Genomic DNA, 19,439 nt, shown 5'->3' on the forward strand with positions numbered 1-19,439 from the left:
ACTTAGACTTTGTCTCAGAGCCAAAAGCCATTAAAACTGTAAGTCACAGCCTATCTTGGATTGAGCTAAATAAATAATAAATAAATAAATAATAACAAATAAATAACTACAAATAAATAACAAATACATAATAAATACATAATAAATAAATAAATAATAAATTAATAAATAATAAATAAATAATAGATAAAAACTCTTCTAGGTATCAAATGCCTAATTTGTCATGTCCTCGTATTAATCTTGTGTGAACTCAACAAACCATACAAACGGAAGTAGAAACTATTCAAGAGTGTTGAGTTACACTCTTAGAGTTCACATTCTCTTTTTGAGAGGCATTTTGGGAAAATGAGGGTACCAAATAACGATGTTTTCGAAGCAGAAAACGTAAAACGGCCGGTTTTACGTTTCATTTGGGTCAAGGGAGAGGAGCCGCAGCCATGGTTTACTGTGTACAACTTGCTTGCCTAACAGAATTGCTATTGCGACATCCAGTGGACACATTTAAAACAGCAGTTTTTTTCATTAAAGTACCAGTAGAGTTGGAAAAACAAGTTGCTCTATATTGAAGCTATTATTATGTATATCTAATCTATGACACCAAAAACGTCCAAAGTTGGTGAATAAATAGATATGATAGATATAGTCACTTGGGAGTCCCAAGTGAGTATCCAATCACAAGTTGCGAAAACAGGAAGTGGCACCGCAGCCATAGAAAGCCACAGAAAACTCACCGGTACTCACAAAGAAGGAGAGCAACATGTTTGTTAGGTGGCAGATATATATTTGCAAGGCCATTTTCAAGAAGGATACTTAAAAGAAACTACATCGCTATCCCGGCGGTGAAATGGTTTGCCCGCCACTTTCACACGAATCAACCGACTACGACCAACTACCGACTACGAGCAGTACCACTGGCTTATTTGCCGTCAAATGGGTGCTACAAATTGTGACTTTAAATATCTTATTTATTAATTTTTTCACGTTTTATTTGTTTTATACAATTCTTTTAATTTTGACAGTACCACGTAAGATATGTTTTAATTGCTGAAGCTGGTTTATTGAATGTTAAATGTACCGAAAAATAAACCGTTTTGTACACTGTTGAGGGGATCAATATCTGTATAGCAGCCGTGTCCATGTGGTGACATAAATTAAGGTATTTTGAGAGGTGAAGTCGGGCTAAGTAGGACATCACTAGGTGAGACACGCACGGCCCGCCACTGCAAAAAGTTAAGGACTGGGGTCCTTTTTGTATATTCCGGAGAACCAGCGTCCTCACAGTAGATATTGAAATTTGGTCTATTTATTTTGTCAGAGTTACAGGAGCGCGCTGCTTTTTTTAAAGACCTTCTGTATAAACTTAGTCGAAGATTATCTCTATGACAGCACACTAGTCTTTTTAAGAATCTGCTGCAAAAGCATGAGTGTCTCCCAAGTTTTTTAAACTGAACTTGTGGGCCACCAGTTGAATAGACCAAATGATGAAAAAGAGAGGACCTAAAATAGAAACACTTGAAACTAAACAAGTTGAACAAAAGACTACAGCGTAGTTAAATAAGTCACATTATGAAAAAATGTGTAACTTAGAAAACAGAGAGGACTTAAAGGGGTTCCTTGAGGAACTCCTCAGTTATGTAAATCACAAGTTTGGACCCTAGGTTTTCTCTTTTTGCCATTAATGTTAAAATGTCAATATACAAGGATCCGGCAATATGTTCACAGTGTATCTCTATATAACAGGAGCACTCTATTGTTTATAGCAGGGGTCAACAAACTACGTCCAAACTCCGGCCCGCGGGAAGTCCCAAGTAAAAATAAATAAATAAATACATTTTAAAAAATTGTATTATTATTATTATTATTTTTTAAATCTGTCCTTTCTAATCCATTTTCGACCGCTTGTTACTCTCAGTGTCTCGTCAGTGGTGCCGCTCAGGCAAATCATATTGTCTAAAAATGCCTTTTCCCATCGATAACGTTGACATCATCGGCAAGTGCGCGCTCTTTCAGTCAATTAGTGCGCGAGGAATATATATATATATATATATATATATATATATATATATATATATATATATATATATATATATATATATATATATATATATGTATATGTATATGTATAATATATATATATGTATAAATGTATATGTATACATCTATATGTATATGTGTATATATATGTACATGTGTATATACATATGTATATGTATATATGTATATGTGTGTATATATATATGTAGATATGTGTATATATGTATATATGTGCATATGTATATGTGTATATATGTGCTTATGTATATATATATATATATATACATATATATATATATATATATATACCGTAATTTCCGGACTATAAGCCGCTACTTTTTCCCCTCGTTCTGGTCCCTGCGGCTTATAGAAGGGTGCGGCTTATTTACGGCCTGTTCTTCTCCGACACCGACGAAGAGGATTTCGGTGGTTTTAGTACGCAGGAGGAAGACGATGACACAATGATTAAAGACTGACTTTTCATATACCGGTAGGCTGGTTATTTTGATAACGTACAGGCGAGCACTTTGTATTACTTTGCACCGTTGTATTATTTGTACTCTGCACGAATGCTGTTCGCCATGTCAAAGATGTGAAAGTTTGATTGAATGATTGAAAGATTTATTGTTAATAAATGGGACGCTTTGCGTTCCCAAACAGTCATCTCTGTCCCGACAATCCCCTCCGTGGTAGCAGGAACCCCTATATACTACGGTAATTACACATCAAAACCCTGCGGTTTATATATGGAGCAATCTGTAGTTTCCCCTAAATTTAGCTGGTGCGGCTTATAGTCAGGTGCGGCTTATAGTCCGGAAATTACGGTACATATACATACACACAGCCCGGCCAAATTGTTTTAACCCAATGCGGCCCCCGAGTCAAAAAGTTTGGGAACCCCTGGTTTATAGAAATTTGCTGGAAAAAAATTTTGTTTCACAAGTTTTCAACCGACCCCGCCTTCCGCCCGTGTGCAGCTGGTATAGGCTCCAGCACCGCCCGAGAGCCCGTAAGGGACAAGCGGTAGAAAATGGATGGACGTTTCGAACTAAACTTGGGGCCGGTATGGTGTCTCTCCCGAGCCAGATTAGGCCCCCGGTCCGCTAGTTAAATAGCCCTGTTCTACTGTATTTGAAAGGTTAATTAAAAATCTATATATGTGCAAATAATCCAATTGCAGGGACATGCCTGACATAAATACGTGAAAGAAGAAGAAAGATACAGACTCTGTGTCTTCAAAATACACTCTGGAGCCAATCCATAGCACAATGAAGAGCACAGGAACCCCTAGGGAACAAAGAAAATGAATTTAAGAAAGGCATTTGGCCAGACACAAATCAATAGAGACAGTTAGCAAGCAACTTAATGTTAGTTGTTCTAATAGTCCCATTGATCTATTCTGTGCTAAAACCAAAATCAATGACCAATTTAAGATCTCTCCTCTTGGAGTGAGCGAGTAGAGTGGCACAGTCGGCAGCTGCTTTTGTCCACAAAAGCTCATTTTAACATCATTATGAATTTTTTACCGCCTTCGATACCTTTTAGAATTCGGAAAGAGAGCGAGAGCCTTCATATTATCTCAGCCTAATCCTAATTTAAAATCGTGACCACATTTCTTTTTCAAATCCCTGCGCTGATCTTCGTATGTCATAATCACCTCGCCACATCTCAGTCAGACATGTGAGCCGAATCTCAACTCTCGTGGGTTTTTATCGCCAAGCAAACATTATTTCTGAAACTGGACACGGGCGGTTTGTCTCACAGACATACAATGTCTCCTGCGTCTCGCTACGTTGGAGGAATAAATTGGTACTGAAGGTATCATGTTCATGGTTTCCTGATTTGAAAAAAAAAGGAAATGGCAACATCACATCTCATAAGAATTTTAATGGCCATTTTCCAGCAACATGAGCATCCATGCTCACCTCAACAACACCACACAGTACTCGGAACACCTCTGCCAAGCCTGGGGAAATGGATCCATTTGTTTACACTTAATTGTACAACACTGTATTATGGTACTTTTGCTAGTTTGGTGGATTATTTTGAGGTTTTCAAATACAGTGCAAATTTGCAGTTATCAGTAATAACTGGCAGAAGGAACAATCGCAATAATCATGTGACGCCTACGCTGCGTGCACATATAGTAGTAATCTTTCAATTTATTTACAAAAAACAGTGAAGTTGGCACGTTGTGTAAATGGTAAATAAAAACAGAATTCAATGATTTGCAAATCCTTTTCAACCTATATTCGATTGAATAGACTGCAAAGACAAGATACTTAATGTTCAAACTGGAAAACTTTGTTATTTTTTTGCAAATATTAGCTCATTTGGAATTTGATGCCTGCAACATGTTTCAAAAAAGCTGGCACAAGTGGCAAAAAAGACTGAGAAAGTTGAGGAATGCTCATCAAACACTTATTTGGAACATCCCACAGGTGAACAGGCTAATTGGGAACAGGTGGGTGCCATGATTGGGTATAAAAGTAGCTTCCATGAAATGCTCAGTCATTCACAAACAAGGATGGGGCGAGGGTCACCACTTTGTGAACAAATGTGTGAGCAAATTGTTGAACAGTTTAAGAACATTTCTCAACCAGCTATTGCAAGGAATTTAGGGATTTCACCATCTATGGTCCGTAATATCATCAAAAGGTTCAGAGAATCTGGAGAAATCACGTAAGCAGCAAGCCCGTGACCTTCGATCCCTCAGGCTGTACTGCATCAAAAACCGACATCAGTGTGTAAAGGATAGCACCACATGGGCTCAGGCACACTTCAGAAAACCACTGTCAGTAACTACAGTTCGTTGCTGCATCTGTAAGTGCAAGTTAAAACTCTACTATGCAAAGCGAAAGCCATTTATCAACAACACCCAGAAATGCAGCCGGTTTCGCTGGGCCCGAGCTCGTCCAAGATGGACTGATGAAAAGTGTTCTGTGGTCTGACGAGTCCACATTTCAAATTGTTTTTGGAAACTGTGGATGTTGTGTCCTCCGGAAGAAAGAGGAAAAGAACCATACGGGTTGTTATAGGCGCAAAGTTCAAAAGCCAGCATCTGTGATGGTATGGGGGTGTATTAGCGCCCAAGACATGGGTAACTTACACATCTGTGAAGGCACCATTAATGCTGAAAGGTACATACAGGTTTTGGAGCAACACATGTTGCCATCCAAGCAACAGTATCATGGACGCCCCTGCTTATTTCAGCAAGACAATGCCAAGCCACGTGTTACAACAACGTGGCTTCATAGTAAAAGAGTGCGGGTACTAGACTGGCCTGCCTGTAGTCCAGATCTGTCTCCCATTGAAAATGTGTGGCGCATTATGAAGCCTAAAATACCACAACAGAGACCCCCGGACTGTTGAACAACTTAAGCTGTACATCAAGCAAGAATGGGAAAGAATTCCACCTGAAAAGCTTCAAAAATTGGTTTACTGAGTGTTGTTAAAAGGAAAGGCCATTTAACACAGTGGTAAAAATGCCCCTGTGCCAACTTTTTTGCAATGTGTTGCTGCCATTAAATTCTAAGTTAAAGATTATTTGCCAAAAGGAATTAAGTTTCTCAGTTCGAACATTAAATATCTTGTCTTTGCAGTCTATTCAACTGAATATAAGTTGAAAAGGATTTGCAAATCATTGTATTCTGTTTTTATTTACCATTTACACAACGTGCCAACTTCACTGGTTTTGGATTTTGTATATTGCACAAGGTGGGTGAGGGTTATGGTTATTTATATCACGCAAAGGGATGGTTATCATTAATAAATGGAGGGAGGAGTGATTGTTTTAATTATATATTATGGATAAATCTCATTAACATTATTTACAATCACACATCTTATGTACATATATTTGAGCATGCTGTATAAAACTACTATAACCATACACTGCAATTCTTGTCAAATAAATGTCACTCATATCTTGCTTTTGAGTATATTTTAATGGAATATAAATCATTTTGACCAGTAGTTGGGAAGGAGTATGTCAGGACGTGGGGTTTTTCGCAACTTACTGCGAGATTTGTTCTCCCGGGATGCAATCGGACTATACCGGACAAGGCTTGAAGGTAGGAACATTATTTAATCTTGACTTTCAAAAAGGAACAAACAAAAGGCGTACAAGGCGAAGGCACAACTTAGCGAAGGAAACAAAAACTAACACTTAGCGTGAACTATGGACATGAAACAAAAACTCGCTAACTGTGGCATGAATAAACAAAACTTACTTGGCAAGCCATGGAACAAGCAGTATGAAAAAAGCAAACACATGAATACAAGCATGAAACTATCAGCATGAACTATGACATGAAACAAGTCAGAACAGAGCAATGTCGCCAGACCGACTAACTGGCAACCACAAGCTTAAATAATAATCTCATGATTAGCGACAGGTGTGAACCTAACAAATGAGGCAGGTGAAGCTAATGAGTCGCCATGGTGACAAAAGAAACAAGGAGGCGCAAACAGGAACTTTTGGAGTCCAAAACTAACAGAATATAACTACCGTAATTTCCGGACTATAAGCCGCTACTTTTTCCCCTCGTTCTGGTCCCTGCGGCTTATACAAGGGTGCGGCTTATTTACGGCCTGTTCTTCTCCGACACCGACGAAGAGGATTTCGGTGGTTTTAGTACGCAGGAGGAAGACGATGACACAATGATTAAAGACTGACTTTCCATATACCGGTAGGCTAGTTATTTTGATAACGTACAGGCGAGCACTTTGTATTACTTTGCACCGTTGTATTATTTGTACTCTGCACGAATGCTGTTCGCCATGTCAAAGATGTGAAAGTTTGATTGAATGATTGAAAGATTTATTGTTAATAAATGGGATGCTTTGCGTTCCCAAACAGTCATCTCTGTCCCGACAATCCCCTCCGTGGTAGCAGGAACCCCTATATACTACGGTAATTACACATCAAAACCCTGCGGCTTATAGTCGGGTGCGGCTTGTATATGGAGCAATCTGTATTTTCCCCTAAATTTAGCTGGTGCGGCTTATAGTCAGGTGCGGCTTATAGTCCGGAAATTACGGTAAACAAAACATGATCTGGACCACGGATCATGACAGAGTAGAACAAACCAGCAGTAAAATGTATACATTTTAACCCACTATTGGGTCAAAGAGCGCTAAATTGCGCAACCCAATAGTTGGGTTGGGAATAACCCAACATTGTAGTGAGGATAACTCAGCTTTTGTGCTAAATAAATTAAACCCGATAGTTGGGTTATGAATCAACCAACATTGAGTTAGCATAACTCAACTTTTGGGTTAAAATAATTCAACCCAATAGTTTGGTTGGGAATAACCCAACATTAAAGTTATCGTAACTCAACTTTTTGGTTAAATAATTAAACGCAAAAGTTGGGTTGGAAAAAATTAACCCAAAATGTTGAGTTAAAATAACTCAAATAAAGGGTTTGTCCTTTTCTGAACCAGCAGTTGGGTTAAAGTTGGGTTAATTTTTAACCCAACATTTTTTAGTGTGTAGTCGTTCTGTTTATTTCTATTCTGGAAAATGATGGATAGCCTCAATAACTGACAAGAGGAGTAATCACAAAACTCGGGCTTGTGCACGAGCAAGCAAGCCGTGTGATATGACTGAGTATAATTGCTGGATCTTTCTCATCATTGCTATTGCAGATGGAGGCAATTATCATGAATTACTGTCAGGAAGAGTAACTGGATTAATAATCGGTATATGTGGCATTCTGCATGCTGGATGTGTGTATTCCCTTGACAAAGCTAATCAAATGTGGATTATTATTAGCATTTTCTATGGCACAACGTGGCGGTTACCGGCTGGAGGAGCAATTCATTAATATTATGACACAAGTAATGGCAAAAAACACACATCCAAAATGAAAATAATGGTAACTAGCTAGGTCTAAGAAGTTAGTAAAAACATATGCATGCGTACCCCATCCCAGCAAGCTGAAGCCCCACAGACACCGGCGGCTGTGGTAAAATGAGGAGAGCAGCAGGGAGTTGAGGTAGAGCGCCTCCACCAGGAGCCAGAAGAAATTAGCCATGACGCAATAGTGACAGAAGACCACGGCGGCCTTACAGGCGAACTGGACGGGAGATTGGGGAAAAGGGAGAAGGATGAGTATCGAGGAGGGAACGTTAAGGAAAGACGTCTTGTCTTACGTTGGAGAGGGTGCAGTGGTTGGTCTCCTCATTAGAGAAGAGAGTGGCGTCTTTGATGAACACCGCCGCGGCTTTCAGGATGAACGTGAGGAAGAGTTGAATGTGGATGAAGTTCCTGGCGCAGCGTAGCCTCCTGGTGAAGACAACACATCAGTGTGGCAATGCTGAAAGGGGGGGAAACTCTTTATTTTGTTATTATCCTTTACAGCAGGGGTCACCAACCTTTTTGAAAGCAAGAGCTACTTCTTGGGTAGTGATTGATGCGAAGGGCTACCAGTTTGATACACACTTAAATAAATTGCCAGAAATAGCCAATTTGCTCAATTTACCTTTAACTCTATGTTATTATTAATAATTAATGATATTTACACTTAATTGAACAGTTTAAAAGAGGAGAAAACACGAAAAAAATGACAATTAAATTTTGAAACATAGTTTATCTTCAATTTCGACTCTTTAAAATTCAAAATTCAACCGAAAAAAAGAAGAGAAAAACTTAAAAAAAGAATTTATGGAACATCATTAGTAATTTTTCCTGATTAAGACAATTTTAGAATTTTGATTAAATAGGTTAAAATCCAATCTACACTTTGTTAGAATATATAACAAATTGGACCAAGCTATATTTCTAACAAAGACAAATCATTATTTCTTCTAGATTTTCCAGAACAAAAATTTTAAAAGAAATTCAAAAGACTTTGAAATAAGATTTAAATTTGATTCTACAGATTTTCTAGATTTGCCAGAATAATTTTTTTGAATTTTAATCATAATAAGTTTGAAAAAATATTTCACAAATATTCTTCGTCCAAAAAACAGAAGCTAAAATGAAGAATTAAATTAAAATTTATTTATTATTCTTTACAATAAAAAAATACATTTACTTGAACATTGATTTAAATTGTCAGGAAAGAAGAGGAAGGAATTTAAAAGGTAAAAAGGTATATGTGTTTAAAAATTCTAAAATCATTTTTAAGGTTGTATTTTTTCTCTAAAATTGTCTTTCTGAAAGTTATAAGAAGCAAAGTCAAAAAATTAATGAATTTATTTAAACAAGTGAAGACCAAGTCTTTAAAATATTTTCTTGGATTTTCAAATTGTATTTGAGTTTTGTCTCTCTTAGGATTAAAAATGTCAGGCAAAGCGAGACCAGCTTGCTAGTAAATAAATAAAATTTAAAAAATAGATGCAGCTCACTGGTAAGTGCTGCTATTTGAGCTATTTTTAGAATAGGCCAGCGGGCTACTCATCTGGTCCTTACGGGCTACCTGGTGCCCGCGGGCACCGCGTTGGTGACCCCTGCTTTACAGTTATCCCTTTGTTGACCGCAATAAACACATTTCCGCAAAGTAGGTATTATAAATGGAATATTTTCAAAAACTGTTTACAACCTTTTTAAATAATGTTTTTCAATATGATGAGAGCCCTCTAGACATGAAATAATATCAACATGCAGTACCCACTTGGAATCTTGATTTACGAACATCAAGCAAACTTTTCAATTTACGAACTAACGACCGGATAATGATATGCTTTGGTGTACGAACCTCGTCGTTTTATCCACCTATTGTGTGCCTGGCAACACAGCCTTTGTTGCCGTGCTGATTGATCTCTGTGCTCATTCAGTCAACAGCCGTGCTACTTTGTGTGCGTTATAGCTTTTTTACAGCTTTTTCTACAAAACCCAAAACCAGTGAAGTTGGCACGTTGTGTAAATGGTAAATAAAAACAGAATACACTGATTTGCAAATCCTTTTCAACCTATATTCAATTGAATAGACTGCAAAGACAAGCTATTTAACGTTCAAACTGGTACATTTAGTTATTTTTAGCAAATATTAGCTCATTTGGAATTGGATGCCTGCAACATGTTTCAAAAAAGCTGGCACAAGTGGCAAAAAAAGACTGAGAAAGTTGAGGAATGCTCATCAAACACTTATTTGGAACATCCCACAGGTGAACAGGCTAATCGGGAACAGGTGGGTGCCATGATTGGGTATAAAAGCAGCTTCCATGAAATGCTCAGTCATTCACAAACAAGAATGGGGTGAGGGTCACCACTTTGTCAACAAATGCGTGAGCAAATTGTCGAACAGTTTAAGAACAACATTTCTCAACCAGCTATTGCAAGGAATTTAGGGATTTCACCATCTACGGTCCGTAATATCATCAAAAGGTCAGAAAATCTGGAGAAATCCCTGCATGCAAGCAATGATATTACGGACATTGGATCCCTCAGGTGGTACTGCTTCAAAAAGCAACATCAGTGTGTAAAGGATATCACCACATGGGCTCAGGAACACTTCAGAAAACCACTGTCAGTAACTACAGTTCGTCGCTACATCTGTAAGTGCAAGTTAAAACTCTACTATGCAAAACGAAAGCCATTTATCAACAACACCCAGAAACGCCACTGGCTTTGCTGGGCCCGAGCTCATCTAAAATGGACTGATGCAAAGTGGAAAAGTGTTCTGTGGTCTGACGAGTCCACATTTCAAATTGTTTTTGGAAACTGTGGACGTCGTGTCCTCCGGAACAAAGAGGAAAAGAACCATCCGGATTGTTATAGGCACAAAGTTGAAAAGCCAGCATCTGTGATGGTATGGGGGTGTATTAGTGCCCAAGGCATGGGTAACTTAAGCATCTGTGAGGGCACCATTAATGCTGAAAGGTACATACAGGTTTTGGAGCAACATATGTTGCCATCCAAGCAACGTTATAATGGACGCCCCTGCTTATTTCAGCAAGACAATGCCAAGCCACGTGTTACAACAGCGTGGCTTTATAGTAAAAGAGTGCAGGTACTAGACTGGCCTGTCTGTAGTCAAGACCGGTCTCCCATTAAAAATGTGTGGCGCAATATGAAGACTAAAATACCACAACGGAGACCCCCTGGACTGTTAAAAAAATAATGATAAGTGGGTTATACTTGTATCGCGCTTTTCTACCTTCAAGGTACTCAAAGCGCTTTGACAGTATTTCCACATTCACCCATTCACACACACATTCACACACTGATGGCGGGAGCTGCCATGCAAGGCGCTAACCAGCAGCCATCAGGAGCAAGGGTGAAATGTCTTGCCCAAGGACACAACGGATGTGACTAAAATGGTAGAAGGTGGGGATTGAACCCCAGTAACCAGCAACCCTCCGATTGCTGGCACGGCCACTCTACCAACTTCGCCACGCCGTCCCCTGTTGAACAACTTAAGCTGTACATCAAGCAAGAATGGGAAAGAAATCCACCTGAAAAGCTTCAAAAATTGCTCTCCTCAGTTCCCAAACGTTCACTGAGTGTTGTTGAAAGGAAAGGCCATGTAACACAGTGTTTGCCCCTGTGACAACTTTTTTGCAATGTGTTGCTGCCATTAAATTCTAAGTGAATGATTATTTGCAAAAAAAAATTAAGTTTCTCAGTTCGAACGTTAAGTATCTTGTCTTTGCAGTCTATTCAATCGAATATAAGTTGAAAAGGATTTGCAAATCATTGTATTCTATTTTTATTTACGAATTGCACAACGTGCTAACTTCACTGGTTTTGGGTTTTGTAGTTTTGCTAGCTCAATATGAGTCCGAAAAAAGTGATGGACAAGCGATATGTGGTTTGAAACATTCGGTTTTTCACTCTGCCTCCCCCCTCCCTTTTCTTCGGCTGCATGGCAAAAAAAGTGTGTGCGTGTCGGCTGCAAATTAGGACAGTTCAGCTTGTTGTTGTTGTTTTGACTTTGTTATCAAAAAGAAAGTGGATCCATCATCCCATTGTTGTGTTGTTTGATATAATATACCGTATAGCACTTCATAGTGTGTTTAAAGTGTAGAAACCTTTACTAAAATGTTAACTGTAGTTGATGTTGGAACCCATTATTCATGTTTACATTGTTTCTTATGGAGAAATTTGCTTCAATACACAAACTTTAATATTTAAAAAACCTGCTCAGGAACCAATTAAATTAGTAAATCTAGGTTCCACTGTATGGTAATGCTGACTGAGGATGAGCCTGTCTGTGGCCACAATACTGAACATCGTGCTCTGAGTGGTTTGGCCAATTCTATTGTAATATTGATATTTTTAGCTTATTAAGCCAACTTTATGCTTGAAAATGCTTAATTTAAGCAAAAAATGTGATATGTTATTGGGAAAGAAAAAAAAAGCTGATGTGGTGAAGCCGCGTTATTTGAGGGGCCGGCTACACCCTGGCGCCTCATTTACAAAACTCTACGTGCAAATCTGACAAAAAGTGTGAAAAACCCCATAACTGCATGCATACAAAAATATTCTGGCGAACAAACAGTATCGTATGCACACTTTGAATCAATTTGGAGTTATAATATGCGCAGGTAACCTCACCTTACATCACGCCTCCACTAGAAAGTCGATGCAGCAAAGTGACTCAAGAATGCGGTATTCATGGAGACCAAGGAAAGGTGAGCCACGGTGCGCTGCCTGGGAGGGAGCTAAAAAAAACTATTTTACTGAGACCCTTATTTTGACAGACAGGATTTAGGGTGCAGCGCTTTTAATGTGAAGGCTGTAAAAAGTGTGTACCGTAGTTGCATTGGACTTGGTTTCCATTTAGGGCCTTTGGCAGCTGCTGTGTTTTAAAGAGAGACAAGGTTGTGTTTGGCTTTAAAAGTACCTCTCCTCTTTTCCACATCAAATCCGCACAACATAGTGGTCATCTTGCAAGACCCTCTGAAGTTGAGAATTTTGTGGTTTGTTAATTAAATAGCTCGCCTTAACAGTGATTGGTGCATAATGAGGACGTTTTGTGTTGTTGTAACAAGCGCTGGCTATGGTGAAATGTGTGTGCAGTGGTCTGGTTTCTTCCCCTATTTCACATGCAAAACAACAACAATGCAAAATACATAAAAGTGAGCATTTAACATGAATTTGAACTTTATAGAATACTCTTGCCGGTGAAAACGGCAAAGGAGGAGGGGTGGGGTGGGGTACCTCAGAGTCGTGTATACAGAGAGTATGGCCAACTAAACAACAGGCGCCATGTTTGCTACCAAGGATGTGTGCGGCTGTTCCCGAATCCATGCAATTGCTGTTGTTTTGAGGTTAGTTTTTCTGACGAAATATACCAAAAATAATACGTCTATATATAGTTTAAACATACTCCAGCTCCTAAACTTACAATAAAACGTATTTATTTCGTGAAAGTAGAATTTTCCGGCCGTATTTGACGCACTCTGCTGCTACTTTCCTGCAGTGTTTCGTGACCAGCAGACACTAATACACACTCGACGACGCATTAAACATAAAAAAAATACACAGAAAGACCAAAAAAATAACTTATTACCCTCACTTTACCCACCTGCTCCCAGTGCCACCCACACTGGTTTAAATGTAACTTAGATAGTGGGTTCCACTATGTAAAGCGCTTTGAGTCACTAGAGAAAAGCGCTATACAAATATAATTCACTTCACTTCATTTTGCCATAATCTTCATAAGCTTTGGACAAACAATCACGGAGAAATGGTGACTTTCGTGCAATGTATGTCAACTGTGGTGGCTGTCTCCAATGTATTTGTAATCACTGTATGTACCTCCATCCATCCATTTTTTACAGCTTGTCCCTTTCGGGGTGACAGGGGGTGCTGGAGCCTATCTCAGCTCAATATGTATTATTCTAACTGATCTTTTTTGTAACATGGTAAATTAATAAGTGTACTTTTGTAGTTATTTCCCCATATTTCTGCACAATAACTCAGATATGGTAACACTGGCGAGCAGTAGAAAATATGGAGCGATTTTTGGTCCAGAACATATTTTGCCTAATTTATTATTGACCTATTTCTTGCCACTTTATGTTGTATAATTTTTACGAGATGAATAGTTCATCTTCTCATCTATTATTACACACAATGTGGTTTATTTTACTCATTTACTCTATTTGTATTTGTGTTTGACTTTCTCTTCTGCTGCTGCCTAATTGCATAATTTTAGTTTTACTGGGATTCAAAGATAATCTGTTTTCGTCAAACTATCTCTTAAATTTATTAATTCCTTCTGTTATTATCTGTATTAGCTTCTGTGTGTTCTCTCCTGAACAAAACGCAGACGTTGTGTTGTGTGTTTACCTCCCACAAGACGCTGTAATCGGCGGTTTTCCAATGTTGTCACCCTTCACTTCCAATACTTGTCTTATTTTCGGATTGTGGGGCAAGCGATGTAAAAACATTCCACAGTTTTCACGGGTGGAGCAACCCCATGCTGCACAACAGGGCATTTATACACGTCGAAAAACTAACGAGGAAGCACCGCAAACACATAGCATTATCTCAAAGTGATCACGTGAGTGCCTTTTGACCAGTCATTGAGGAGATCGCCTGAAACCGAGTTGGCCATACGCTCTTTATACCCGACTCTGAGGTACCTCTGTACTTTTACATTGGCTACGATAAGGCTTTGGCAAAAAATGTTATCAGTCATACGAAAAGTAGCAGGTACAAACATTGAGATACCAATGTATCAGAATTGCTAAACATCTGGTACTGCATCACTGGAAGTAGCCATGAAGGCCGAATGTAGTATTAAAATTCAGTTTAGGCCCACTGTTAAACATTTAGTATGGGCACATTTTTGAAATTTTGCCTATCATTCACAATCCCATGTGAGACAAGGAAACACCTGTCTTTCTCTTTTTTGTGCAGTTAAAATAGTTAAAAACTGTGGGCAAAAGGGGGCTAACAATGCAGGAAATGACAATTGACCTATTTAGCCAGCTTAAAAAAACACCCTAAAATCTCCAAACATTTTTATATACATGCTGGAAGTATGTATGTAACGTCGTAACAGACACATTCATGATAACATGTAATATTTACAATATTTTGGTCATTTTAAGCATTACTATAAGTTCTTTCCTGGGTGCATTGATTTCACAGAGCACATGTTCGCTATTTCAGTCAAAAACAACAAAACAACTACTACTAATCATGGTAGACTTTGTGACAACCAACGTCAACAATTTTGGGACACGATCTACAACCTTATATTTTTGAGCCTGAATATACTGAGGATGAGCCACAAGTTTTAGAAGCTGAGTGCTCAGCAGATACAGCTCTAGTGAAACACTAAGCATCATGTGTAGAGAGGAGCTTCTCCTGTTAAAAGTGGATCAGGCCAAGACCGTTTAAGCAGCCTAGCTCTGCTGGCCATTGAGAGGACACTTGTCAAATCCCCGGAAAAGACGCCTTCTTGGTACGACAGGGTCACAGATCACTTTCTTAAAAAGGAACGGAGGGTAGAATTTACGTATGAATAAACCAACACATTTTATGATGTAGGCCGAAATTGAGCTTCCCAATCCATCCATCCATCCATCCATTTTCTACCGCTTATCCCTTTTGGGGTCGCGGGGGGCGCTGGAGCCTATCTCAGCTACAATCCAATCCAATCCAATCCACTTTATTTATATAGCACATTTAAACAACAAAAATGTTTCCAAAGTGCTGCACAACAATATTAAAAACAATATTCAAATATTATCCTTAGCTCCACCAATGACTGAATAAAAACAAAAAATAAATAGATATAAAACCAATATAAAAACAAGAGAGACCAGCATCCGCCACTGTTACAAACGTGACAGCTGGCTTACAAAAGTTTTTTAGAGGGCTTTATAGGCGGAAATGAGGACTCCCATTACCTGCATTGTTAGCTGACTCTTGCTAGCAGTTTTTCAACTGAAAAACGCACGGAAAAGATATGGATTTGTGTGTTCTTGTTAGGAAGTGTGTGAACTCAACCAGAGTCTTCAATGGGGACAGGTCTGCTGAGCTGACAGGATTGATCCAGAATAGAAAGACACTTTTTGTTGAAATAATTTTAAGTTTGTGGATCAAACCGAGTTGTTCATTAAACTGCTGGCACACTGTGTTATTACCTTGACTGCAAACTGCTCTGTCCTTTAATTAAATATAATATATTGGACGAATTTCAGTTGAAAAATGTCCACAATTTGGCTTGCCGCTTGTCGTTGAGGGACGATAATGGGTCCCCGCAGCCTAGTTGGGAACCTCGGCTCTATTGGACATGTTGTCTCACGGTCCTACCTGAAGAGCAGCAGGATGAGCACAGCGGCGGTCAGCACCAGCAGAGAGACGCTGTAGCCGACGGTGTAGATCAGTTTTACAGTGGCAAAGTAGCTCTGCTCCGTCTGCGCACACACGGAAAAAAGATTACAGTCAGATAGAAGTCTTTTGCATATTGAAAAGGTGGCGTCTCATGGCAGCGAGACAAATTGACTCAAGTGAAAAAGCTCCTTAATTCATGTAGAAGAAAAAAGAAATCAAACCTGGCAATCAGCCTGATGATCAGGAGGGGTTTTATTACCTAGATCTGACAAAATGCTCCCCTAAAGTAGTTTGCTCTGTAATTACCTCCAAGTTCTCTTTTTAAAAAGAATGATTATATCACATTCGGCCTTTGTGAAACAAGATAATTTTGGCTATTACCTGATGAATGACATGTGATTTACTTACTGTTTTGCTAAAGGATGTGGCTCATTAATGACCGCGTTTCTTTGAGAGAGAAAAAAAAAGGCAAACAGTTTCTAACAAGCAAAGCGCTTATCGCTCTCACCTCCGGTATGTCGTCATCCACGCTGCAGGCGACGTGGTACGGCGGGAAGGGTCTGGACCAACCTCCATCGGTGCAGTTACGGCTCACTAAACCTGAAGTGAATAGAATAGAATGTTTCAATTGCCAGGTGGGAATGAACATTTTACTGTATGTACGGTACGTATGAATGCACCCATTCATTGACATGACTTGATGTTTATTTTTAGTCTTTCTGTTTGGTTCTATTGCACAATGAATTGATTTGGAGAAAAATCTACTCCCAAGTGGGCCATACTGTTAAAATCACGGCACGATAACTTAAAAATAAAGACAACTTCAGATTGATTTCTTTGTTTAAAATTACAACAAGCACATTCTGAAAATGTACAAATCATAATGCTGTTGGGTTTTTTTTTACACTTACATGTTGCTGTTAATAGTATTCTACCTTTATTTGTCGTTATTTATACTGTCTGAATAAATGATGTCATAATGTTCATCAGTCAACTCATTGGTGTTAATTTTCAATCTACCATACTAAAAAAAATAATATCAAAATCAAATTACAGGATGTTATTTATGTAGTTTGCTCATTTTCCTCGAGTGGTGCACTAACATAATGTGGATTTTTTTTTTTTTACATATGTAGCATCATCTACAAAGATACAAAGAATTGCTATTGCGACATCTAGTGGACACATTTAGAACAGCAGTTTCTTTCATTCAAAAATTTCGGCTCATTTTTATACTTAGCAAACTCATCCCGCCGGGGCGGATAAAAGCTGTTCGCGGGCCATACGTTTGACACTTCTGCACTAGATCATAATAAGGAACATCCTAGTCGTTACCATGACGACCCTAAACAAGGGTTAACTACCTACATTAGTTAATAACTGGTGGACCAGCCATGACACCCCTTACATTGTATTAGCACCGGTGCTAATGTTAACGTTTAAATTCCATCCATCCATCCATCCATTTTCTACTGCTTATCCCTTTCGGGGTGGCAGGGGGTGCTGGAGCCTATCCCCTGGAGCCTACATCCTGGACAAGTCGCCAATTCCTTTGCTGATTTAATTGATTTATTTAAGCTTGTAGTTAGTCCGACTGTGGAGGCTTCTCAAATTCTTCTACCAAACATGCATTTGGATGCAAACATGTTTTATTTGATTCATTATAACGACTAAGCTGGCTCTAATAAAGAAAAAACAGCATGCATGATGATATCATGCTGTGATTAGCATTGTAGCTGCTGAGCATCAGTAGTCCATTAAAGGTAGGAACTATACCACATTGTTCAGTTGATGCTATGATATTGTTATTGATACTTTTATTTTACACCATAACACCGGTTTTGAAAAACTCTTCTCAAACTCCCATAGCGGATAATTACAGAGACACCCCCCCGAGCACCTCGCCTCCAAGAGTCATTCGCATGTTATTAAAAAAAAGCCACATAAATAAATGAATACATTTACAACATCTTTGAAACTGCAGTAGGAATTTAAAAAAGGCTAATTTCATCACACTCTTGTTTTGAGATGTAACTTTTAAATGTGAGATGAAAGCCATTTAGAGTGGGATATAATTCACATTTAAGTGAAAAAAATAAGCGTGAAAATTGTGCTTGCTTCAATATGCAAATCGCAGGTGGGTATTTTGCATGTTTTAGCATATGATAGCAGCCAACCTGTGCTGTTTCTGAAGAGGGAGAAAACGGCCGGACAAGCTCTGTGAACGTTTTCCCCGACCGCAGCGGGAGGCCAGCAGACCACCGCGTCCCAGAACGCTCCACAACCTGGGGGGGAAGAAAACATTGTTCTCATTAAAATGTAAAAAAAAAAAAAAAAAAAAAGGTAATGTAAATCAGTGGTCTCCAACCACCAAAAATTATTATTATTATTATTATTTTTATTAAATCAACATAAAAAACACAAGATACACTTACAATTAGTGCACCAACCCAAAAAAAGTCCCTCCCTCATTTACACTCATTCACACAAAAGGGTTGTTTCTTTCTGTTATTAATATTTCTGGTTCCTACATTATATAGGAACAACCCCCCCACCCCCGATCCGTGGGACAAATTTTCAAGCGTTGACCGGTCCGCAGTTACAAAAAGGTTGAGGACCCCTGATGTAAATCACTCTCTTATAGGCTGACCATATTCTGAAATCCCAAAAAGAGGATACATACATGCGCGCCAAGGCCGGCCGGGACTAGGTGAAAATTTGCCAATGATACTTGAACTTGCTTTATAAATAATATATTTATTTAAATAAAGCATTTTTTTCTCCCCTGTTGACAGCAGTGTTGGCGCTAGGAATTTTCAAAATGGGGTCTCAGGGACCCCATCAAGTCATAAAAATGGGGTCCCATAGTAAATTTTTGGGGTCCCACTTTTTCGTAAGCGTTTTGAAAACAAATGATAAATGTATGCATCGTCCTGTTATATCTCACATTCTATATTGTGTTTTGGAAAAAGGTTGTCATAAACGTCACTTAATTCATTAAAAGAAATAATAAAAAAAGAAGTTGCATTTACGTTTCGGCTTCTCTCTTGTGTTCTGTCTGTCTGTCTCTCCACTCTCTCTCTTGTGTCTGTCGCCAACCTTGAGACCTCCGAATTCAGGAGAGGTTGAGGTGGTCGGGGTTGGGGCGGGGGTTGTATAT

The 19,439-nt window shown here is 38.8% G+C and overlaps 1 protein-coding gene across 1 annotated transcript in view; it reads right to left on the reverse strand.

The window, feature by feature from the left end:
* Positions 1 to 19,439, reverse strand: part of ghrhrl (growth hormone releasing hormone receptor, like) — a 59,708-nt gene that overhangs the window by 15,685 nt on the left and 24,584 nt on the right. Inside the window, exons 3-8 of the mRNA XM_062039564.1 lie at positions 18,457 to 18,564; positions 16,788 to 16,879; positions 16,259 to 16,362; positions 8,194 to 8,326; positions 7,964 to 8,117; positions 3,261 to 3,321 (exon numbers count right to left, since the gene is read on the reverse strand). Coding sequence (XP_061895548.1) covers positions 3,261 to 3,321; positions 7,964 to 8,117; positions 8,194 to 8,326; positions 16,259 to 16,362; positions 16,788 to 16,879; positions 18,457 to 18,564 — 652 coding nt within the window. The remainder of the gene's footprint in view (positions 1 to 3,260; positions 3,322 to 7,963; positions 8,118 to 8,193; positions 8,327 to 16,258; positions 16,363 to 16,787; positions 16,880 to 18,456; positions 18,565 to 19,439) is intronic.

Source organism: Entelurus aequoreus, linkage group LG27, assembly GCF_033978785.1.
Source record: "Entelurus aequoreus isolate RoL-2023_Sb linkage group LG27, RoL_Eaeq_v1.1, whole genome shotgun sequence".
NCBI lineage: Eukaryota > Metazoa > Chordata > Actinopteri > Syngnathiformes > Syngnathidae > Entelurus > Entelurus aequoreus.